This window comes from Talpa europaea (assembly GCF_964194135.1).
Source record: "Talpa europaea genome assembly, chromosome: 3".
In the NCBI taxonomy this organism is placed as follows: domain Eukaryota; kingdom Metazoa; phylum Chordata; class Mammalia; order Eulipotyphla; family Talpidae; genus Talpa; species Talpa europaea.
The window spans coordinates 137,147,764-137,173,390 of record NC_140069.1 but is presented as its reverse complement, the minus strand read 5'-3'; the positions used below and the strand labels follow the sequence as shown (position 1 = coordinate 137,173,390).

Here is a 25,627-nt window from a genome sequence, read left to right as displayed (position 1 = left end):
ATCTGCCTGTCCTGTAACCCACTCAGTCTCTGGTGAATCCTCTCACCCCCCACCACCTCTGGCCTGTACCCCAGCTCTTGTATGCATGAATAAATAAGTCTTTTAAAAAAAATTTCATTGGGGGGCAGGGGAGGCGCAGAGAAAATTACTGCTTTAAAAATACCTGAAAACCAGCAGCAGGACTTTAGAGTCAGGGAGACCGGAGTTGGAATTATAAATATGACAAGTGAGGAACAGGTGTCAGCACACCTAGCAAGGATGCTCCATGAGTGGTGGCAACTACTGTCATTTATCAAAGAGGAGAGCTAAGATATTAAAGAAGTGACCCTCAAAAGGTACAGCAAGGACCACGTAACCATGAGGTGACAGTGCAGAGCCGTACTTGCTCAGTTCATCCCCTGGTCAAATCTGAAAATACTGTTAGGAGCTACTTGATCCTTTAGGCACAGAAGACATGGTACCCAGGAACCAAGGGCTTTTCAACGCCCTACCACAGGACACAACAGGGAGAGATGGAGGGACGTGTGGGAAGGGAGGGGGGAAGGGGCAGAAGGAGGAAGAGGGAAGTAACAAAGAGAAAAGAAACAGCCCCAACATATGAAAGAAAATGACAAACTAAAAACACATGCTTGCCACTACTCAAGAATGGTGCTTAAAAATTTCCATATTCAGGGCCTCCCTGGTGGCGCAAGGGGTTAAGCACCGCACCATGAAGCAATCCGCAGCCTCTGCAGCACGAGTTCGATCCCCGGCCGGCCAGGGAGCAACCCACATAGTGCAGCAGACCTCTCCTGTCTTGCCTGATGCTCCCCTCAGCAGTGTATTTCAGTCTTTCTGCCTGTTCTGTTCCCCACTCTGTCTCTGGTGAATCTTCTCACCCCCCGCACCTCTGGCCTGTGCCCTAGCTCTTGTATGCATAAATAAATAAATCTAAAAAAAATTTCCATATTCAAATATTTCTTTTGCTACTTCAATTATTTGTGAGTTAGGTTTTCTTCACAAAAATTTCCAAGAGTAGATAATGTTTGCAGAGAAACATTCTTCAAAACATTCCTCAAAACATTCTTCAAATTAGGTGCCACACTCAAAGTTAGTATGTCTACAACTGAAAAATATTCAACTCTACAGCAACACACGCATAACGTGAGCACATGGAACATGTTTACTGCACTGCACAGGAGCCTCTGCATCGAGAGGCCCTGGAGCTTAAAGGAGCGCTACTCTTGGGCATGGATTCCTTCCATTTTCCCTCAAGTTGAAGCCATCTCTGTGTCATTTCACTCTCTCACTCTGAGGTAATCACAGAAGCCCAGGCGAAGACCTTGTGTGTGTGGGGGGGGGGGGGGGGAAGGAGCCCAGAATGCCCTCAGTGGTGCTCTCCAGCGAGGCTTTGCAGACACCTGCAAAATTTCTCAAAGTGCCTTCATGCCTCACTCATTGAGGCCATTAGCCACGTCCATGGCTGCTGTCCAACTATGCCACCTGGACTAATGGATGCCTCTGGTTGCCAGCTGAAAGGCAGGGGACTCACCTGCTTGATCTTATTCCGGGAGTTGGTGATGCGCTCTGTGATGCTCTGGTACGTGCGAATGGCTGTCGTCAGCTCCGTGTAGTGCTGCACAATCAGCTCATCCAAGTCGCGGTCACATTTCTCATAGGCCTCTTCAAGGCGGCCCTTCTCATTCTCTCTGTCTTCGACATCATCACTGGTTGACAGAGTCCTGAGAAAGACAATACATCAAGTTGGAGCAAACTTAAGAGCAAAAAGTAAAAGATAAGTTGACATGGAGCAACTCTGGGTCAGTCTAACTAGAAAACAAAACAAGCTACTTGCAGAAAATACAAAGGCCCCTTCACAGTAAATTCCAGCAGCCCAGTTGAGTGGATTGGCTGATTGCCTATGCAAGAAGGCTTCCCCTTCCTTTTTCCTTAGCAGCTGAATCAATTTGAATTGGGCAACAGGTGGGCATGGATTTCACACACATCTGGGCAAGCCTTGTTTGACCGAATCCTACTAACTCCTAGTAATTCAATGCCCCTTACAGTGGGCAGTGACAGGTCTGGTCAGGACATGAGGACTTTTAAAAGTTTTCCTGCAAGATGATGATCAAGAAGTAGGTCCTTTTCCCCAACACTCGATATCGCTACACAAAGCTGAGCTACTCTTACAACTCTGGAAGGGAAAACCAGGAGGCAACCCTAACTGGGAAGGCAAAGTAGTCTACCCCAAGGCAGCCTTACCCCAGGGCTCCTGGTTAGGGGAGATGATAAAATAGTCCTTGTTTAAGTCATTGTCAGTTGATCTTTTGAACACATCTAAGAGCATATAGTTGATCAGATTACTGTGACAGTAAGAAACTACCTTCCAAATAGCTCATTTGAATGACCTGAATTTGGTCCAGAGCTCCCAGCAGCCTGAAAATAAGGTCATAGCAGCTCTAAAATCTGTTCAAAACAGGCAATAACATAAGCTATTTTACAAAGCAGGCCCAGAATTTACTATTCTTCCAACAGCACTCACAAGAGTGATATGAATCAACAATAAGCAGGGAATGAGATAGATACACTTATTAAAAATCTTTCAATAACTTAGTTTGATACAGGGACCACAGATCTTTGTTTCTGCTATTATCGCCCTTGGATAATTTTTTTTTAATTTAGTGTTATAATCAGTAACAAAGAAACCTTTTCCTCTTATCTGTTGACTGTGGTAATTTAGAGTTTCATTAAATTCCCTCAGATTTGTCAGCTTATACATTCAGTCGAGTTTATTTCATTTATCCTTTTTAATTTAGGGAGGGGGTTTTTTCAGGCTCGCCATGATGGATGCCATCAATTACAAGTCCATCATTAGAAATGCTTTCAGAGATGGTCCGTCAGCAAATCAATCACATATCCACTCCCAGACACTCACAGGCACAATACTGTACGACAGTCATCTCCAAACTGTCATTTAAGGCCAAAGATCTTCATTCATGAGCTACATAATATATAATTTTTTTTCCTATTGAAAGGGAAATTCAGCAGACTAGTCTTTGACTTCAATCTAACCTTCAGAAAGAATTTTGTAAATGTGGTAGGGATGCGATGAAACCAAGGCCAGCATAAAGGGGGATGGGCAGAAATGTAATGAAGAAAAAGGTACCACCTCCATGGGCTGTGGGGTACACGCAGGAAAGCAACACAAGTAGCCCAGACTAGAAACAAGACCTTCACCACGCCAGGCCCCGTGTCCTCTGTCAACTGCTGACCCCATGCCAGACCGCCCCCACATCAGTGTTTGACTAATCAATTAGCGTGGAGAACTTAGAGGGAATTTGGTTTCAGAAACAAAGCTGCCATGGGCCTCCCCTGGTGGCGCAGCGGTTGAGCACTGGGCTGCGAGGCGGCTTGCAGTCTCTGCAGCACCGGTTCGGGCCGCCAGCGAGAGTCCCACCAAAAAAAAAAAAACCTGCCAGGATTACTTGCAACATTTGGGTCCAGAGTAGTTTAGCCAACCTCCCTGTTGTTTCCATGATACATAACTTTGCTCTTTAAATATGAAGCCCTCCAAGCTGTTAATCTAAAACAAAGTATAATCAGAAAATGCCTACAATGTATCAACCATCCCAAAGGGGAAAAGTTGCTAGATATTTAACTCTATTACTTCCCTTCGCAACAGCACACAGACACAGAATTCTCAGAGCTACCCTGAATCTGTTTACCATCTTCCCTAAGCCCGGTTCCTCTCCAGCACCACCATTTGTGGAAGGAAATATGCCAAACCATTCAGTGTGTGCATGAACTAGCAGAACTGTCATTAAGGTAAATGTCAGGCCCAGGGAGGACAGGTTCTCAGCTATCAGCTGTCAGTGTGACACAGGAGTGTGAGGAGTTGTTTAGGAAAAGAAAGGGTTACTAAAATTAAGGTTCGGGAGTCATTTGGATTAATGGGCGATTTTTAGTTCCTGTTTTCATTATTAGAGAAAATATTTATAAAAAAGACAGCTTGTGCCAGGTTTGCCCCATTTGAAATCCATCCTCTTGATGTTAACTGGGCGGAATGACATTTTGCCTTTAGTCAAAAATACATTAGAGAACTCTGAAAGTACAAAACCATTAAAAGTGCTTTTTTTTCTAATTAGAGCAAAGGCAGGCTGCAAGAATAAAAATAATAATAGCTGCTAATATTTAGAGAGGCTTACTTGCTGCCAGGAACCAGCTGTGATTGCACACTTTCTAGAATGTATGTGTAATCCTCCTAACAGCCCTTTGGAGTGAGCCTTATGATCTCCCCTCCCTTTTTACAGATGTTAGCAGCTGAGACTTGAAGACAGTAAATTAATTCACATCACCTCACAGGATGAAAGGCAGGGATAGTATAGGGATTCAAACCCCAGGTCAGCCCATTTCCAGAGTGTGCTCCCAAATGCTAGAGCTAGTAGGGCTTCTTGGTCAAACTGCCTGCATTAGGACTCCGGCTCTACTGTCCAAGTGATTATTCATGGTGCCTCGACTTTGCTCATTTCTAAAATGGAGAGAATAAGCATCCCTTTCTTATAGAGTTGCTGGTAAGAATTCAGTGAGGCCTGGCAGACCATTAGCCCTCAATAAATGGGGGTAGACTTTTCTAGCTTCCGTGCTCACAGCTACAGCAGCAGTAATAACCCAAGCAGTAAAAGCCAGCGCATTTCCCCACGAGGTCACAGAAAGGACTCTTTTTGGAGATAGATTCAAATTCCATCACCCCAAACACTAAATCATTTGGCACCGAGCATGAGGTTTGACCTCTCTCTCACGTCACGCCTCCGGATTGTCCACCACTGAAGACTCTGAGATGTTATCGACTAACAAACGAACCAGTTAGCACACCCTGGCTTTACCGATGCCAGTGGAGACACAAGACTCTGGGTTCAGAGGCTAAGGACTGGATTACTCAGAGCACATCAAGTAGCACGAGCGCCAGTATATTTGTATCACACCCCATAACCCTCAAGCCTTGTGGAGGTTAATAAGCAAATGGGTCCAAATGGACGCCTCGCGTCACTGGAGAAGCCCTGAGCTTAGACAACGGAATGCTTGACATTAGGCAGGAAACAAGCTGTCCTCTGCTCTGCAGGTAGAGATGTTCTCCATCTTCCAAAGTTGTTTGCTAAACAAATGTCCTTGAGAGAGTCTAAAATAATGGGTCCACGGTGCTCAGCTCAAGAAAGCAACACCCCCAAGGGAAATGAGCACCCAATGATAATGAAACTTAATGTATTGGGTTCCATCAAGGATGGTATGGTGTAAGCAATAGCACCAAATATCCATTTCCAACCTCTGTTTGCTTTTCTGCATAATTATACCAGAAATACAATGTCTCATCGAATAAACATTTGCAAAATGAGTAAGATCACAAAAGCAGGCTCATTCTAGTAAGTTCCCATGCATGCTACCAAAACCCAGCATATTTTAATGTGGGATTATCTTACTTTAAGCCCATTCCTTGAGCTGATAGAGTAGAAGAGAACACTGTCATCTATCTCACCCCACCAGCCAGGTCAGGAACCTGTCCCTCGCCTTCTAAGCCTCTGGGAGATGAAATGCTCACTTGCTCACAAAGCAACTCATTGCAATTTTGAACAGCTCTACTTGTTACAAACCCTTTCATTAAAATAAAATTAGCCTCTGTATAATTTCTAGTTCCTAGTTCCACCGTTTTCAGTAATTCAAAATAGTCTATTCCCACTTCCATAAAATTTCTCTTGAAATGGTAAAGAACTCTCAATACTTCTTTCTTAGGTTAAACACATCCAATTTTTCCCAACTATTTCTTCTACAACAAGGCATCTACAGCCCACGACTCATTACTTTCTTCTGAAATTCCCACAAAAAGGGCCAGCACTCACCTTACTATGTGCCTGATAGCCACCTAAGTGGTTTACACATACTAATTCATTTACTCCTGACAACAACCCTAAGAGGCTGGAACCATTATTATCCCTCTTTCTACAGATGAAGACACCAGGTTGTTTTCCTGGCACAGTTTTCAAACATTTGGGAGAGTCAAATCTCAAAACTGGGCAGTCTGGATCTTAAAAGCCTTCCTAACCTGCCTCTCGAGATGTGGTACTGAACACAACACACCCCTAATATGGTATAAGTATGCCAAATAGAAGAGGTTTTACATCTCATAACAGGGCACTGTATTCTAATCATCCATATTTTAGTATCACATTTTTATAAATATTGAACCCAAAAATTATTCGCGATCCCTTTAACAGTAAGTCATTGACAAATAACTGAGAAGCCAGTTCTCACGCATCCTCTACTGAGAAATTTTAAAACTAAGACTAAATGTAGAACTTTACATGCATCCCTGTGTCCTAACTGGGGAGGGAGGGAGGGTGTGGAAAGGAAGGCGGGGGAGAAGGTGAAAATGAGACATAGTGTATCAATTACTGTATATTATCTGCCAGACATATAATATTGTGGTATTTAGCACACATAATCTAAAGTAATCCCAAAAACAGTCTGGTGTGATAGTAGCAACACCTGTTTCACAAGTAAGGAAGCAGAGGAAGACAGTAAAGTAACTTGCATGCATGCACAGAGCCAGCCACATCAGAACTGGAATTACAGTCAAGTTAATTTGGTTTTAACCCCAAAGCCCATGCCCTTTCCAATATACATGTTACAAGGCCTCCCAGGTGGCACAAGGTGTTAAGCACAGCACTGTGAAGCAATCCGCAGCCACTGCAGCATGAGTTCATCCCCGGCAGGGACCTGCCCACATGGCGCAGCAGACCTCTCCTGTCTCACCTGCTGCTCCCCTCAGCAATGTATTTCAGTCAGTCTGCCTGTTCTGCTCCCCACTCCATCTCTGGTGAATCCTCTCACCTCCTGCACCTCTGGCCTGTACCCCAGTTCTTATATGCATACATAAAAAATAAATCTTTAAAAATATATATACATGTTATGAAATCTTACTTTTCAAGCCTTTAGGAGCAGGAGGACAGCACCAGAAATCAAGCTGTAACTAATAAGTAAAGAGAAGGAAAGCTAGAGAGGTACAAGAGCATGAAGCAGTGTTCTTAACAGTAATAGTCTTGAATCTGAACAAGGTTTAAAAAGCATGAGCTAAAATATACGAGCTGGGGACAAAGGTTTGATGTTGCCACCCTCAGATGCATTCAAGTCACTGAATCATTCTTTAGATTTTTTTTTTCCCATCACCGTCTCAAACCCATGATTTACAAACTATTGCAAGTTCACAGAGAAACAAACGTATGAATTTGATGCTAGTCAAAGTTAGACAGAGATATATCTGGATCACTAGGAAATTTTCTACTAAGACAGCTCTGGTATTTCACATGATGAATTATATCTCCAGCCATGACTAATTAATCCCCAGGAAGGAATTTATTTACCTAATGGTGTAAAAGGATCATGATACACATGTTAAGCTATTGTTCACAGCACCTAGTAGGAACATGTTTTTCTATGGTTTTGATGAATTCTTAGTCATCAGCTCTCCGGCAAGCCTGATAAACAAGCATGAAAACCCAGAGTAAATAACTGCAATTCTAAAACAACATTTGTCAGTTTCCTTTTCTTATGCCAGCTTCTGTACTTCAACATAATGGTCAAGTGTTTTGAAAGGAAAATAACTAGTCACCATCCCTGGCTCTTTCTATGGAGCAATTTTGCTTTCACTTTGGACTTAATGGAGTAATGGAGTCTAGACAGGAGAAAATACACAAAGGCCAATATTACTCTTAAAGACAAAAGGAAGCTCAAATAAAAGAAAAGGCACAACTATGAAAACAAGGTTAGTTAGCCAGAGGTAACCTCTCACTCAAGAGGAAAAGTAACCTTCAGTCAAAGAATAAGAGGATGCAAAAAAATCTAAAAGACTGCCATTGGGAGTACACCAGAAGTTTCTTACTATTTTCAAATATGTCAGACATGAGATACTTGCAACTTTCAAGTTCTTGGACCCTGTGTATGTCAACTTCACTTTTTTGACAAACAGACAAGTGTACTGGCTTACCCAGGTTGTTGTGACAACAGGCCTTGTGTAAAGGTGTTATGTAAATATGAAGTACCAGCTCAGGGAGCAAGGGTTGATACATTTTTAGAAACCAAAGAAATTATCTGTGAACCACAACATTGTTAGCCCAAATTCGCTAAAGTCTCCCCCACTGGAAAGTGCCTGGGGATATTTATTTATGATGATCAGATTTTTTCTTTATATTCTTCAGGTGCCCAGTACTTTAGAGCTTAGGAAAAGCTTAGTAATGAGCAGTAGCAAGAAGCAGGAACTGAAGAGGTCTTGCAAGGCTGTTCCCTGCCTTAAGAAACAATTGCAACTAAAATAGCTCACACACAGTTACGTGTGAGGATGAATAGGAAAGGACAAACAGTAGTTACAGTCACCCTACTTAGTTCATTTGGTCATTCAACAAGTAGCTATTAAGCACCCACTACTGAGCAGGCACAATCCCAAGAGGTTAGAAATACTGTCATGAGCAAACCAATCCCTCCCTCCTGACACTTACATACTAGTAGGGAAGCAAGCAATAAAATAACACAGGGAGGCCAGGAGGTAGCAGTTATGAGAAAAGGCAGGGAGTCTAGGAGGAGGGGGGACTATTTTACAAAGGGAAGCAGGAAGGGACTCTCAGATAAAGATGGCATTTGAAGATGGTTGATAATAAATTGTGAAAAAAATGAAGTACCTGACCAGGCTCCTGCCTGAGCCTCAAGATTACTAGAGGTAAGACTATCATTCTGCAAGGAGTTTTGGGAATTTTAACTAATGTAATGAGTCCTGTATGGATTGAACTATCTCTCTGTGTCTGTGTCACACACACACACACACACACACACACACACACACACACACACACAGTCTCTCAATCCATTCTCTCCTAGGATAATTTTTTTTAAAGATTATTTATACATACAAGAGCTAGGGTACAGGCCAGAGGTGCGGGGGTGAGAGCATCCACCAGAGACAGAGTGGGGAACAGAACAGGCAGACTGACTGAAATACACTGCTGAGGGGAGCATCGGGCGAGACAGGAGAGGTCTGCCTCTCCCTGGCCAGCCAAGGATTGAATTCATGCTGCAGAGACTGTGGATTGCTTCATAGTGCAGTGCTTAACCCCTTGTGCCATCAAGGAGGCCCTTAGGATAATTCTTTTTAAAAAACTTTTTAAATTGTGTAATAGAAGAGAGCTCTAGGCATATACTCCTATGTAACTATATTTGCAGAAAGGACCAAAAGGAAGTAATGAGACTTAAATGAGGACATAAGGGTAGGGCCTTAATCCAACAAAACTAGAGTCTTTGTAAGAGGAAGGATCTACGAGGGCTCTCTCTCCCTTCCTGCACTCTCAGAGGCCACGGTGAGGGCACAGCAAGAAGGTGGCCATGGACAAGCTAGCCATCGAGGCCTAATTAGAAACCAAACAACCCTGATCTTGATCTTGGACTTGTGGCCTCCAGAACTGTGAGAAAGTAAATTCCCACTGTTAAAGGCACTCAGGCTATGGTATTTGGATGTGGCAGCCAGAGAAGACTAATACAGACCCTGCAAAACACAGGCAAAATTGTTTTTGTTGGGAAAATACTCATATCCTCTTTCAACCTCCCAGTCATAAGCAATAGATTCTTGGCAAATCTACAAAAAGAATTAGCTGCCTAATACTGCCTCAGAACTAAGCTAATTAACCTGCTCTAAGAAATATTTAAGGTAATACACCTGAATTCTGGTGACACCTGCAGAATAATTAACATTAAGTCATGCTTTCTGAAAACAGTTAATAGGCTTTATTGTCTACTAAGGACATTCCTCACTGGCACCCAATGACCTCTCTTCCAGGAATAATAAAGATTAACAAAACAATTAATGGAAACCCCTTCAAGCAACTCAGCAAAACTAATTGCAAGGCTCCAGTTATTAAAAAAAAAAAAAAAAAAAAATTCGCTTACCAGGAAGCTTCTGATCTAGAAAGCACAAAGTAAAAATCAAATCTCAGTAATACCCATTCTGGAAAGTTCTCAAAATGGACCTCTAAGCAGACCAACTGGATGCCACAGAGTCTCTCAATCCATAGGACTTTCTCTCTTAGGATAATTCTTTAAAAAAAATTTTTTTTAATTGTGTAATAGAAGAGCGCACTAGACAGTCTTCGTTTATAAAGTATTCTAACACACTATAAGGTCCAAATAAGTATTTTTAAACTTGCAACAAATGCTCAAGGATTAAGGACTTTAAAATTCTCACTCCAAGTAGGAAATAAAATTAACTATTAGCTTATTGATCTTTCTAGAACATAACATTCCTTTTTATTATTGATCTCAATGCAAGGGGAAGAAGAGCTGACACAATTCTTCAAAATGTCTTATTCTTTCCCAAACTTGCTTTTAAGATATTAGATTACACTTTTAGATCCATTTAGGCCTTATTTCAAAGTGCACGAGTCAGATTTTCTTTAAAATTCTAAATAGCCTACCTAAGAAATGCTTGACAGTGACATCTACCCATTATGTCAGCAGGGGAACTAAATAAAGACAATTTTAGGTATGAGAAGAGTGAATATACACATAGAGGAGGAGGAAAAGGGATTGCTAGCAATATAAATGCTCAGCAAACAAGTTGAGAAGTAGGTCTTCACAGTCCATTATACTAAGCAGGACATTTTGTACATGATGAATAGATGAATGCTTCCAATGAATTATAATTCTGAGTTTGCCTTAAAAAAAAAATCACATTAAAGACGTGTTCGAGATGTGTATCACTACATAATCACATAAGATACGGCTGCTCTCAAAGCATAACCAAATCTACATTACACTTTTAAATCGGATTTTATTATATTCAATTATACATTGTGATTGCTTGTTTCTTAATTACGTCTTATTAGAGCCCACAAAATAAAAGTTAATCCCATCCCAGTTGCTAGCAATTCACAATGCCAAGTCCCTCTGAAAAAGTTTTCTGATGCATGTAAACAACATCCCTTCATTCAGTACAAAGACATTCATTTAATAGCAAGTGACAGTAAACAATTTCTGCTGTAAAGTCAATTGAAAATTCACTGGTGTCTGGCTGCAGACAGCACTTAGTGCCAATTACTACACCCAACACATGCAGTTTTTTAATATTTCAATTAACTCTGACATACAAAATCGTTCTGGGGACCATAAGCTCTAAATTGTGTGGCCAACAGGAAGCAGTCCACAATCTAAAATTAAGTAAAATCACCCCCCACTAAAGCACAAAACTGAGTGCAGGACAGATGAAGCCAACTTAAAATTCCCCAGCACTCTTACTTGACCAAACTTCTTTTCCCACGTCCATTTTAAGCCCCACCACCTTTCTGAAGCATCTTCCACAATCATCTCATTTGTCTTCTCCAGTGGAATGGTTTTGTTACTACAACACATTATAGAATTTGGTCAGTTAAGGACAGCATTTCTGGAGAGTTCCTTAGAGCCATGTTTCATTAAAGTGTGAGCAGGTGTTACATGGTAAGCCGCTGTTTTGGAAATGCTGAGCTACACAAACTGAAGCAGGTTTCTTAACCACAAACATCCAGGAGGTTTTAAGATGTTCAAGCACCAGGTGCCTCTGGGAGGGAGAGGGGGCAAGGTGGGGGCAGGGCTGATAGGACAGCGAGATATCTTATAGGATTTTTGTGACATTAATGCACAGAACTTTGTCATTCTCACACCCTTCCCCTTCTCCAGCACATTTGTAGATACACACTAAAACCCACATTCAAAAATTAAGTTTCGGTAAACCCAGCTTCAACACATACGAACACACGCCAATTTTCTTTAATCTATACCCTCACTGAGGCAATCTCCTTACCCACTTATTTTGAAGCAAATTCTAAAAAATTTTCTTGGCATTTGTAGGGTAAGGTAAAAAACTATCAGGTTTTTCTGCCCTCCCGCCATCAGGGTAGATGATGGATCCCTGCGGTCCTAACTGCATGCCTGATGGCGGGCACCTGGAGTAGGGTGTGGGCATAGGAAGTGGGTATGCCTGCACTGAGAGACTGGGCTTATAAGGGCGGCGTCACGGGGACGCCACAACACCAGAGCAAAAGAGGCAGAGGTCACAAGAGAAGGCCGGAGAGCCCACAAAGAGTGAAGACTTTCTGGGGGCTGGCAGGCCTCCCACCCCCCTGCCTGCCATGTATCTGGTAAATTGCAATAAAAGCCTGCAAAAGCCACCGAGGGCTCCAGGACTTCTCCTTCACCCATCTGCTTGGATCATGGAGATCCTGCCCTGTGCCTCCCCACCACTACACATATCTTTGCCTATAACTCTTAATAAAGCTTAAAAAAAAAAGTCTATACCCATAATACCATTATCTCAGCTAAAAGAAGTGCCTGTTTTTTTTTTTTCTAATTTCCCCAACAAACCTTTATCCTAAGAGTTACTCTAACTTCAAGGAGCATTCCAAACACCTGGGGTCTCTTGTTAAGCTGCAGTTCCCTGCAGGCATGGTCAGTTGTGCCTGAGATACTGCATTTCTAACAAGCTCTCAGGTGATATTTGAGAATAAGATAATGTCTCCCATGCATTCCAGCACTATGGCATGCGCCAAATTGTTTGTATTTTTTTTGGTGTCTTTTTTTGTTTTTATTTTTTTACATCATTGTTCATTTTTAAACAATATTTGCTTTTTCCTTTCCCACTCCTCAGTTGCTGTGCCCATAGAATTTCCTTCACCAATGCACCCGTACACCATTACCACAGTCCCAAACACCTTTTGAATTATGAGCTACTTTGTTTTTTTGCAAAAGCATTCTTTATAAATACTTCTAAATAAAAGCCAGAGAAGATTCTCATAAGGATATTGATATCTGTATTCTCTTACCACACCAAATGTTACACAAGAAATTTTCCTTTAACTTTTTGCTATATGGTGAGTTCCAACATTTTTCAAGGCCAAATTCCTAGCACATAAAGGACTGGCTACTAGAAAGACAAGGTCATAACTCATTTCCTGGCTTGAAAGCAGTTAAAAATGTAAGGAGCAGCATAGAAGACGATAGGGAACAGAACTCACCACTGCAAACCAAACAATACACGCACAGATTGCAAGCATCCAAATGTGAACAGAAACAAAAAAAAAAGCAAAACAAAAAGAATCCAAATGCTGTGTGGCCCCCAAAAACCCCATTCACCAGCCACATTAGACCACAGGCCAACAATTAACACTACTACCACAGGCATTAAATAAACTAAATGGACCTATGATTTTTAAATAAATACAACAGATGCATGGCCGTTCCAAAGCATTTCAAAGAGCTTTGAAGGAAAAGTTACTGAGAAAAGTAGTATATAAATCAAAGATAGTTAAATATTTAATTAAATACTCTGCAAAATTAAAAAACTATCAATGCGAAAATACCAATTTCACTTTCATACTGTAACTTCATAGACCACACCTCATTACCTTATCCTTCCTCTCTCAGCATACTGTAGTGGCAGAGGACACAGAGCAGGATCTCTATGACCCGAGCAGATGGGGTAGAGGAGGAGAGAGTCCTGGAGCCCTCGGTGGCTTTTCAGGTTTTTATTGGGATTTACCAGGTACACAACAGGTAGGGGTGCTGCCAGCCTCCCAGCCCCCAGCAAGTCTACACTCTTTCTGGGCTCTCCAGCGTTCTCTCTGCTTCTCTGCTTTCCTCTCTCATGGTTCTCCTGGCATCCCCGTGAAGCTGCCCTTATAAGCCCAGTCTCTCAGCACAGGTGTACCCACTTCCGCATGCCCACACCCTACTCCAGGTGCCCACCATCGGGCATGCATTCAGGACCGCAAGGATCCATCATCAATCCTAATGGCGGGAGGGCAGCAGAAAAGCCTAGTATCATTTTCATTTACCCTGCATATAGACAATCCAAAATGAAAACTAACTGTAGGGTAAGGTAAAAAAGTATCAGGCTTTTCTGCCCTCCTGCTATTAGGGCTGATGATGGATCCCTGCGGTCCTGACTGCATGCCTGATGGCGGGCACCTGGAGTAGGGTGTGGGCATATGTAGATGGGATTCACCTGGGCTGAGAGACTGGGCTTATAAGGGCAGCATCACGGGGATGCCAGCAGAAGAGCAGAATGAAAGCAAAAGAGAGGGAGAAAATGCCGGAGAGACCAGAAAGAGGGAAGACTCGCTGGGGGCTGGGAAGCCTGCCAGCCTCCCGGCCCCCCAGCACTCCTGCCTGCCAAGTACCTGATAAACCCAATAAAAGTCTGCAAAAGCCACCCAATAAAAGTCTGCAAAAGGACTCCTCCTGTACCCCATCTGCTCAATCATAGAAATCCTGCACTGTACCTTTCTGCTCCTCACTAACCTTTAAAGATTATTTTCAAACATGATGCACCAATGGTCTTCCACTTCTGGGCTTGACAGTAAAAGGGACTAGTTACCCTGCCACCTGAAATTGCTAACTAACAAACCAAGTTTCATAAACCTTGAACACCAACACCCTCAGAGCGCACAGGCACAGGGATGGAGAGAAAGAGACCAACACAGAGCATTCTGGACATTTGTAGAAGTTCTTCTGATAGTTTTCAGCTGAGTATTTGATCAGCCTACGCATGGGAGGAGTCTCCCCAAGACCTTAACAAGAAGCACAAGGGATTACAAGAAACAATTATCCAAATTCACACATAACCAGAGTAAAAAACCTCATCTTTCACACAGCACTGGGTGGATTACTCAAGAGGTTTGCCATAATAGTGAGACAAAATTACCCCCAAATTCAGTGTTGCTCTCTTCCCAATTGGCGACACTTAAAACAAGGCCTCAAAGAACCACACAGTTACCAACGCCAGTATCCAACAGGTGAAATTGGTAATATCTAAAGTCCATTCAAAAAGTAAGGACTTCTAAAAGGGGAAAGGGATAAAAACATCAATTAACCAGAACCAACCAAAGGTAACACAGGTGATAGAATTAGTAAACAAGAACATTGAAACAGTTCCAAATCTGTTTCCATTTTCAATAAATTGTAGAAAAATTAAACATGTAAGCAGAGGCATTAAAAATACTTTTCAAGACCCCAATCAAACTTACAGAGACTATAACTGTGATCTAATAAAAATTACATTAAATGGGATGAATCGCAGAATAGGAATTGTAGAAAAGATAAATGTATTAAAGGCACAGCAATAAAAACTACACAAAGATCGGCGGCGGGGAAAGACTGAAAAAATGAACATTGGTATTTAGTGAGCTGTGGGATAACTTCAAGTGGCCAAAAAAAAGACATAAGACTAATTAACAAAGACACAAGACTAAAAACTATCAGAAGAACTTCTATACCCCTTATACATGGAAATCTACAAGAAATTGCTGAGAGAAATTAAAGAAATAGAAATACCATATTCACAGATCAGAAGACACAATATCATTAAGATGTTGTTGTGCAACCGTCCCAGGCCGGGCAGGTTCACCAATGATTCAGGCCGCTTAAAAGAGAACCTTGGAGCCCTTGGCATCAGCCCCATAGGTTTTCTAATAGTAGGCAGGGGGAGACAGCAACTTTGCCTCCCCTGCAAATTTCTATACAGCCTTTTCTCTGGACTTTCTCTGGTGTTCTCTTGTGGTCTCTTCCTCTTGTAGCTATTCTCCACCGCCATTGTCCCTGAGTAATGCTGCCCTTACAGCCCTGACCTCCTAGACACAGGTGTGCCCACTTACGCATGCTCACACCATACTCCAGGTGTCCACACTCCAAAGCGCTTGCTGAATTCAAGGCTGCAGGTGACAGCCACAGAGGCCAGCAGTGTAAAAGCCTGAGCATCTTCATTTACCCTACAGAAGTCAATTCTCTCATATTAATCAGTGCAATTCCATTCAATCCAATTTCAACCAAAATTCCAGCAGATTTTGTTGTGGAAGCTGACTTGCCAATTCTAAAAGCAATATGGAAATGCAAAGGATCTAGAATACCCAAAACAACTCTGAAAAAGGAGAATGTAGCTTGTGGGCTGCATTAGGACTTATAAAAGCAATGATCAAGACTGTGTGATCTTGTCATCAAAGTCAGTAAACAGATCGAATGGAAGACTGGAGTTGAGAAATATACCCACACAGGTTAGCCGAATATTGCCAAAGGTAAAAAAGAAATTCAGTGAAGAAAGGGTAGTGTCTTTAAACAATGGTGTTTGAATAAAAGGTTATCCTTACAAAAAAAACATGAACTGGAAAAAAAATGAATAGGGATGCTGGAAATGTTCTACATCTTGATCTGGGTCATGGTTATCAGGAAGAAGTTCATTAAGCCATATATTTAATATGTGTGCACTTCACTACAAGAACGTATACCTCAAACTCAAAAGGGGACAAAGTTAGCACATACATTACAATATAACATGAGATCCCATGCTGATTTTTTAAACAGTACTTCTTTCTACTGATTCAACATTTCAAGCAGAGAGAGAGAGAGAGAGAGAGAGAGATGTCTGGAATTAGGTTCACCTAATATCAATGATGGTAACTTACAGAGGATCAAGTTTGGAATAATATTTTTTTTTTACTTTCATCTTCACGTTTTTCTGCATTTCTATTGTTTGAATTGTTTTTAATGAATGGTTACTATTTTTATAAAAATGCAATGAATTTTAATTGAATGCAAAGTTATTAACAGCAATTAATTCTAGAATATAAGTGATTTATATTTCCTTCTCTGTAATTTTCTGTATTTTTTCAATTCCTTCACTTAAAAATATTAATAAGACTACAGACTACATAACAACATGAAAAATTTTTGTTATGCTAAATAAAGTTACCTTTGTTACAATTATTAAACCTCCACATATACTTAAACAGTCACACAAAAATCTTAAAAAGAAAAACAATAGAAAAAATGGAGTATTTTGAGAAATAAAACTGTTAGACAATATTTCTCTCATGATTTTTTGCAATAAAATTTTAAATTAAGTATGATTTGCATGATATTTGTGTGATATGATTTTTGAAAAGGAAAAGGGAGAAAGCTGCAATGATGAGTGTGCATAGGAAGAAAACAGAAAGCATTAAACGTTGTTGAAGATCCCACATATACCTAACAATGAAGAAAGAGAATCTTTTCAACAAACTGTGCAGGAGTAACTGGACATCCACATGCCAAGTAGTGAATATAGATACAACTGTTACACTAGTCATAAAAATTAAGTCAAAATGGATAACAGACCTAAATGTAAAAACAAAATGTAAAACTCCCAGAAGTTAACATAGGAGAAAATTTAAATAACTTTGGGGGTGGCAATTACTTTTCAGATAACTCTATGACCTAAGGAAAAATGAATAAACTGGCCTTTATTAAAATTAAAAATGGGGCCTCCCAGGTGGCGCAAGGGGTTAAGATGTAACCTATGAGGCTATCGGCAGCCACTGCAGCATGAGTTCAATCCCGGGCCAAAGAGCTACCCACATGGGGCAGTAGACCTCTCCTAACTCACCCACTGCTTCTCTTGGCAATGTACTTCAGTAGATCCGCCTGTTCTGTTCCACACTCTGTCTCTGGTGAATCCTCTCACCACCACCACCCCCCGCAAAACCTCTGGCCTGTACCCCAGTTCTTGTATGTGTAAATAAATCTTTAAAAAAAATTTAAAAATTAAAAATTAAATTAAAAATGCCTGCTCTGGAAGAAACTGTTATGAGAATGGCAAGAAAGGTCACGCTGGGAAAAAATACATTTGCAAAACACATACATTCACATACTTCCACAGCATTGTCTAAATGACAGTGGAACAAACACTCCCCTCTTAATTGCACAGCAGCAGAGACTGAACAAAGACAATCATCAAAAATACTCAGTCTCTGGCAAGGGCCTGAGAAAACAGGTCCCTAAAACACCACAGTGGGAATGTAAATTACCATCTTTCTGGAGGGTATTTTGGCTCTATCTGTCAAAATACAACCTGCACATATACTCTGATGCAGTCATTTCATTGCCATGGCCATGATTTTATACCATGGATATAGTCCCCAGTGAATCTCAGTGCTCACTGTAACATATATTTAACAGGAAAGAACAAGAAAAAAAAAAAAAAAAACAGCGGTTGTTAAAAGGAGGGGCGCTAATTAAATAGGTTATGGTGCATCCGTGACAGAATGCTATTTAGTCCTTAAAAAGAATAAGCCAGATTGACAGGTGCTGCCAGAAAAGTCCCCAAGATACATAATGACAAATGAATAAAGGTTCAAAGTACACACATTATGATCCTACTTGTTTAAAAGTTCTATAATATAATGTCTGTATAAAACTGATACACAATTTTGAGTATTTCTTAAGTATATATAAATTCATAAGTAATATTATACATTAATATATTAAAGAGCAGGTCTTCACTTCTCTTTATTTTGTTCCCCTTGAAATATCTGCATCTTCTAAATATGTACCTTTTAAAAATTATACATATAATTTTAGAAAATCATATCTAATTTTATGGTGATGAGGGTTCACAAGGCAAGATCAGGGGACTTTTTTTTTTTTTTAAGATTTATTTATTTATTTATTTACACAAGCACTGGGTACAATCAGAAGCGCGGCAGGGTGAGAGAATTAACCAGAGCCAGTTGCTCTATCTTTAATAAATGTTTTATTTGTATATGTGCCTATATTTTATGTTTTACAAACACTCATGAACCTACATATAATTAATTCTAGCTTCCTTCTCTGACTCAAATTATCAAATAATCACCATGTTAGTTCAGCTACACCATTTCTTGGTTATAAGGAGAACATTCTGACACCTGGGATCAAAGTTCCTAGTGAACCTGGGAAAGCTATTTCTGGTGGGAAATTAACCTGTCTGAGGGGACTCCTGGCAAACATTAAAATCAAGTTCCATTTGAAAAGCCAGTGGCAATACTTAAAACCCAAAGTTGCCATGAGCAGCTACCTCCCACACACTCGGCCTGAAATATTGTTTCATCAAAGCTGCACCTCAAGGGCGGAGGAACTTTTCTGCAAAGCCCAAGGAAACCATCCATTGAAATATCTAACTGTCCTGCAATACTTTTATTCTGTACTTTTTAAATGGTTAAGAATTTCATTTATGAATCTTAAGGTACTGGAGATTGTCCCAACAAATAGGAATAGCATTAAAATATATATGTATACATATAGTGGTATGCTAATACAGTGTGGCTTTTAAGTGACATTTTTGACACATCTGAGGGGAAGAATTGAAAGAGAATTTTTAACATTCACTATTCAAAAAGGGAAAACAACTGCTCAGGGATACAAAATATAAAGCTAAACTAATCAACCTTTCAAAGGACAGTGGACTCTATGATAATAAGTCATTTATTTTGTGATAAAATAATAGGCCCAAGGAAACATGAAAGAAACTTGCACACACCATCTTCAGGAATGCTCAATTTTATAAACATGAGCCTAAAATGGGCTTTCCTTTTTGAGGTCTGTTGCCAGAGCAACCAGGAAAGCTAGTCTTTGAGAGAGAATTCAAAAGCAGGTTAAGGATAAGAGGAGGTAATCAAAGTTTTCTATCAGGAATACAATGTGGCAAGAAGAGTAACACAAAGAATACAAATTGCACAGATAGACAAAGCAGCAACTTCAGAGTGACAGAACAAATTACTAACAAGAAATAGCATCCTCTATTCTAATTTCCCCCACTTTTACTGCTATAATTGACATATAACATTGTATTCATTTAAGGTATATAACATAATGATTGTGTAGATGTGTATATTTCAAAATAATTACCCCAGTAAGTTTTGTTAACATCCATCACCTCACAGTTAGAAATTTTTTTCTTGTGATAAAAACTTGCATGATTTACTCTCCTTGCAAATTTCATCCCCCCATTCCAGCCTTCCCTGAAGTACTCTTCCCCATCCCAAACTCCAGAATAATACTAAAACCCTCCACACATTCACTTGCCACTATCAAGGAGAGTTAACAACACCCTTATTCCAACGCCAACATATTCCCATGACTCAAAGAAAAGGTGAAATACAAACATCAACACTCTGACATCAACAATATCCAATGTTACACAAGGTCATAAGTCATCATGAATCCTAATTCTTATTAAACATGCCCAGAAGTCTAGGTCTAGACACCCATTATACCATATTGGTATCAGAAAACTAAAGTCCCATTCTAATGTTCTGTGGTGGTCAAGGATAAGGAAAAGTGAAAAACAATAAGTAAAAAATGTCTATACCAATATCATGGTGTTAATGTAAAGTAATACAGATGGACATGAGATGGGTGGACAATCATATTCCACATCGTCATATTCTACAAAATCATATTGCACACCAGCCAGCAGCAGGAGAGTCCCCATGAAGAGAAAAGGAACAATCAACCAAAAGTAATGTCTGTTTCTCAATGTATCAATAAAAAAGCTTTGAGTTTTTATGCTTTTTTTTTTCAAATACAGGACATTGAGAGTAAATTTAACAAGATGGATATAAAGCATAAAAGATGGTGCATTTGTATATGGCTGACCACCTTCTGAGTTTCCACTCCAGTTCCACTGGAAGTAACCATTCCTTCTACTATAAATTCCCATCACATTTCACTGGTCTCTTCCAGTCTTATGTCATAGTTTTCACTCACATATTTTTTACCTCAAGCATACTATATGCACAAAAGTAACATCATGCCTGATTCGTCTATATAAAACTCCAGGCATTCACTCCCACATCCAACAAATATTTACCAAGTACTACTAAGTGCCAGGCACTATACTACAAAATTGGCACTATAAACATATTATGCAAATTAATGTTGACTGTAAGCAGAAAAAATTTTCCCAAAAGAATCCAAATAAATTCACATTATAATTCCAATAGGGATTACGATGGCAAGCTACTAATATTCTAGTTAGAGTTTAAGCATCATGAGAAACATTTTACTGCACCCAAGAATAGTGACATTTTACTGCACCCAAGAATAGTGACATCAAGAATGTGAGTCCTGCATATTTCTTCTGCATGGCCTACCAAATCTATTAAGTTAATGCCATACAGAGAATAACCAACTTAATCCTAAAAATTTTTGGTAGTTATGATTTTAATATGCCATCATCTTAAGTTAGAAACCCCTAAAGAACATATAGGGGATGGGTCTATCCGTCCATGAGTTATGGGCTGTTGTAAAAGTTCCATCTATCTGTGCATTCTAAACTTATTAACTACCAGGAACAGTCGGGCTTGGATGTAAAGAAAAAAATCAGGGCACTCCAGAAGATCTCCAAAACTCAAATAAAAGTTTGACACAGTTGTGTGTGGTGCAGTGGGGAGGGAGGACATTTTATTTTATGAAAAACATCTGAGTTGAAACTCAAATGTCAACAACATAAAAACATGTCATCACGCATTTTATGCAGGTTGCTTTTAGTCACTCCCTGTAGCATCCATAATGGTGTCAATTTCACTTCTTTAAAAAAAAAAAAAAAAAAAAAGCCCTTAGAAGGGCCACCACTACCACTCCGAGCGTACAAATTCTGACAAAATAATGTGCATCGAAGATAATCTGAAATTTGTTTTGTTTTATTTTTAAGGCACGGACAGGGATTAGAAAGGTAGTACAAAAATCTAAAATAGATGGGTGCCTTCAAAACCAGAATCCTACTAGCTCACTGCAGGCTGTATTTGTATTTGAGGCTGTAGCCATTCACAGGTGGTGGGAAGTGTGTAAGAACACAATCTACAACTCCTGACGGGGGGTCTCCGGACTCGGGGCCTTACACCCCGAAGTCCAGGATACAAGTACGTTCCTGGGGAGCACCACTGAAAGCAATCAATGAATAAACGCTGTATAAATGAATGAACACACCTTCACCTGGCTTGCTCTATCAAGCCCCAAACAACGTGCCTTGAGGGCCCGGGACACTATTGGAGATCTCAGGCCCTAAAGAAAAGACTTTGAGGCGGGGTTCCTCCCTCTAGCCCCACCCCAGAGTTAAAGGGGGGACTGTGGGGTCCCTTGGAGGGGGTAAAAGGGGAGGCAAGGAGTAAAGAGAAGGACCCGCAGGCTGGAACCCTTCCAAAGCGGAGATCGAGCCGCTGACCCCAGTCCCCGTGCCTGCCTCCAGCCTCCCTCACCTGATCACAGAGATGAGGAGCCCCGAGGGGTCTTTGCTTTTGCTCACTGTGGCTCTGTATTTCCCACCAGCTGCTTCTGCCGCCATCTTGGTACCGGGCGGGGGTAGTCAGTGGATTCAGGAACCAAAGCGAACGTACGCTCCTTGCAGGAAACTCCACCAATAAGAGACGAGAAATCCGGAGACACGGAACTAGATTACCCAATCGCTGGAGCGCGGAGGCGTGACTAAAGCGGCGAGTCCGGCCTCACGGGCGCCCTAAGCATTCTGGGAATCGTAGTTTTCCTTCCGCGGTTCATGGTGGCTCTGCAGAACTAAACCTTCTTGAAGTCACCTGTGTCTTCACAGTGTCTGGCTGTGCTTTGATGTCTGTGAGCAAAGTTTTTACTTTCAACACAAATGGTAAAAAAGAAAAAACACGAATAAAATGGGGAAATGAATAGACACATCTTTTTCCTTATTCCTTCTTCATTTTATGTGTAAGTTCAATTTGTCTAATGTCCCTATAGTTCCAGATAACCCTCAAAAACACACATAGGTACACGCAAATTAATATTGACAAACAAAAGACTGAAACAAACAAACAGCAATAAAAAGCTAAACAGATTTCTGCTTCTATTTCTTCCCAAACTAAATAAAATATAGATCATAATAATGTCCATTAGTGCTTTGTTAATATTTTTACTGGCAAGTTTTCAGATCTCATGCATTTGACCCTATTAAATTTCTCATAAGGTCATAAAATGAAATGCAGTGGGAGGGGGTAGTTTAGCATATGTATGTAAAGTGAATGTAGAAACAAGATAATTATTGAGAAGGAGGCATTCTGCTTGATGGCAAAAAATAAACAGCATCTTCAGAGATGAATAGAAAGCAAACTCATGGGTCCTTCAATTGTGAAGCAACATGCACAGCATCAACTATTTTTATTTAGCAGAAACTGAGTTGGTAGTTTACAATGGCTAAAAAATGTGTGTGTGTATGTGTCTGTGTGTGTGTCTGTGTGTGTGCATCTGTGTGTGTGTTGTATATATGTAAAATCTAGGGAATTTGTTCCTAAAGATGCAGAAAAATATTGAAATTTTAAAAGCGTAGAAGTACTATATTAATTCTAGAATAACTATGTGAGGATATTACATATAGCCACTGGAAATAACAAGAAAATGTTGGTGGTGTAATATAAAGAGCAGGCTATAAGATTAAATTACTTGTGTGTATAGAAGACCAATTGGATCTAATGACTGAGAATATAGACAGTAGAGGGGGAAACACTTGATTGTCTACTTTAATGCAGAAAAAGCTTTTGATAAAATCCAAGACTTTTCTTGCTGAAACACTCAGGAAACTAGAAATAGAAGGGAACATCAACATGATAAAGGACTTTTATTAAAAAACCACAGCAAACATCATACTCACTGGTGAAAAACTGAAAGTTTTCAGCTCTGATCAGGCATGAGATAAGGATGCCCATTTTTGCCACTTTTATTCAAAATGTTCTGGAAATTCTAGCCAGGGCATTAAGCAAGAAAGAGTAAGTCATCCAAATTGGAAAGGAAATAGTAAAACTATTTCTATTTGTAGACAAGAAAATCTACAAATCTATTTGTAAATTTTACATACAAGAAATTCTAAAGAGGGCCTCCCCAGTGGCACAGCAGGTTAAGCACAGCGCTGTGAAGCTGTCTGCAGCCTCCACAGTGCCAGTTCGATTCCTGGCCAGCCAGAGAGAATCCCACATGGTGAGGCAGACCTCTCCTGTCTCCCCTGCTCCCCTCAGCAGTGCTTTCGGTCCGTCTGCCTGTTCTCCTCCCCACTCTGTCTCTGGTGAATCCTCTCACCCTCCTGCGACTCTGGCCTGTACCCCAGCTCTTGTATAAATAAAAAAAAAATCTTAAAAAAAAGAAAGAATTTCTAAAGAACAAAGAAAAATTAGAGCCCAAAAAATGAATTTAGTGTGGTTACAGAACACAAGATCAACCAGAAAAACAATAGTAGTAGCTCTCTACAATAAAAATGAACAATCCAAAATGAAAATTAGCAAAGCAATTCCACTTACAATAGCATCAAAAAGAATGAAATATTTGGGAATAAATTTAACCAAGAAGGTTAATGTATGTATACCCTGAAAACTACAATTGAATAACTGGGCAATGGACTTGAACAGACATTTCTTCAAAGAAGATATGCAAAAAAGCCAAAGGGCCTGAAAAGATGCTAAACATATTAGTCATTAGGGAAATGCAAATCAAAACCGCAATGAAATACCAATCAACACACACTAGCATGGCTACAACTTTTTTTAAAGAGAAAATAAATGGTGGCAAGAATGTGCAGAAATCCGGAAAATGCCTTGCTGCTGAGAGTGGAAAACAGTTTAGCACAAGGAGAAACACATTAGTTGCATCTCAAAAGGTTTAACATAAAATAACCATAGGACCCAACAATTCCACTCATAGGACAGAAAGTCCCAAAGAATTAAAACAACTGCTTCAACAGTAATAAGAGGAAAATATATAGCAATAGAAGCTCACATCAAGAAACAAGAAAGAACTCAAAGAAACAACCTAAACTCGAAGCTCAAAGATCTAGAAAAAGAACAACAAAAAAAACCCCAAAACCAGTAGAAGAAAAGAAATAATAAAAACCAAAGCAGAAATAAATGAAATTGAAACTAAAAAAACAATCCAAAAGATCAATGAAACCAAGAGCTGGTTCTTTGAAAAAATCAATAAAATAGACAAACCCCTAGCCAGGCTCACAAAGGAAAAAAGGAAGAAAGCACAAATAAACAGGATCATCAATGAAAGAGGAGAAATCACAACGGACACAGCAGAAATCAGTAATTACTATGAACAGTTATATGGAAACAAGTTTAACAATCTAGAGGAGATGGACAAATACCTACAACCCTACAATCACCCAAAGCTAGATAAAGAAGAAATAGAACACCTAAACAGACCAATTACAAGCAGCGAAATTGAAATGGTAATCAAAAACCTCCCCAAAAACAAAAGCCCAGGACCTGATGGATTTACAAATGAATTCTACCAAACATTCAGAGACGAATTAGTGCCTATCCTTCACAAACTCTTCCAAAAAATTGAGAAGGAAGGGACAATACCAAACACGTTCTATGAAGCCAACACTACGCTAATACCAAAACCGAACAAGGACAACACAAAAAAGGAAAACTACAGGCCAATCTCCCTAATGAACACTGATGCAAAAATCCTCAATAAAATTTTAGCTATCAGAATCCAACAATGTATCCATAAGATAATTCACCACGACCAAGTAGGATTCATTCCAGGGACACAAGGATGGTTTAACATCCGAAAATCAATCAACGTTATCCAACACATCAACAAAAAGAAATATAAAAACCATATGATAATATCAATAGATGCTGAGAAAGTTTTAGACAAAGTGCAACACCCATTCATGATAAAAGCCCTTGAAATTCTTGGGATACAAGGAACATACCTCAACATCATAAAGGCCATCTATGACAAGCCAACAGCCAGTATCATTCTCAATGGTGAA

At 40.1% G+C, this 25,627-nt stretch overlaps 1 protein-coding gene across 1 annotated transcript in view; it reads right to left on the bottom strand.

The window, feature by feature from the left end:
- Nucleotides 1-22,171, bottom strand: part of EXOC4 (exocyst complex component 4) — a gene marked incomplete at both ends in the record, with an annotated part of 653,799 nt that extends 631,628 nt beyond the window's left edge. Inside the window, 2 exons of the mRNA XM_084230488.1 lie at nt 1,532-1,721; nt 22,086-22,171. Of these exons, the coding sequence (XP_084086614.1) occupies nt 1,532-1,721; nt 22,086-22,171 (276 nt within the window). The remainder of the gene's footprint in view (nt 1-1,531; nt 1,722-22,085) is intronic.
- Between the last annotated feature and the right edge of the window lie 3,456 nt (nt 22,172-25,627).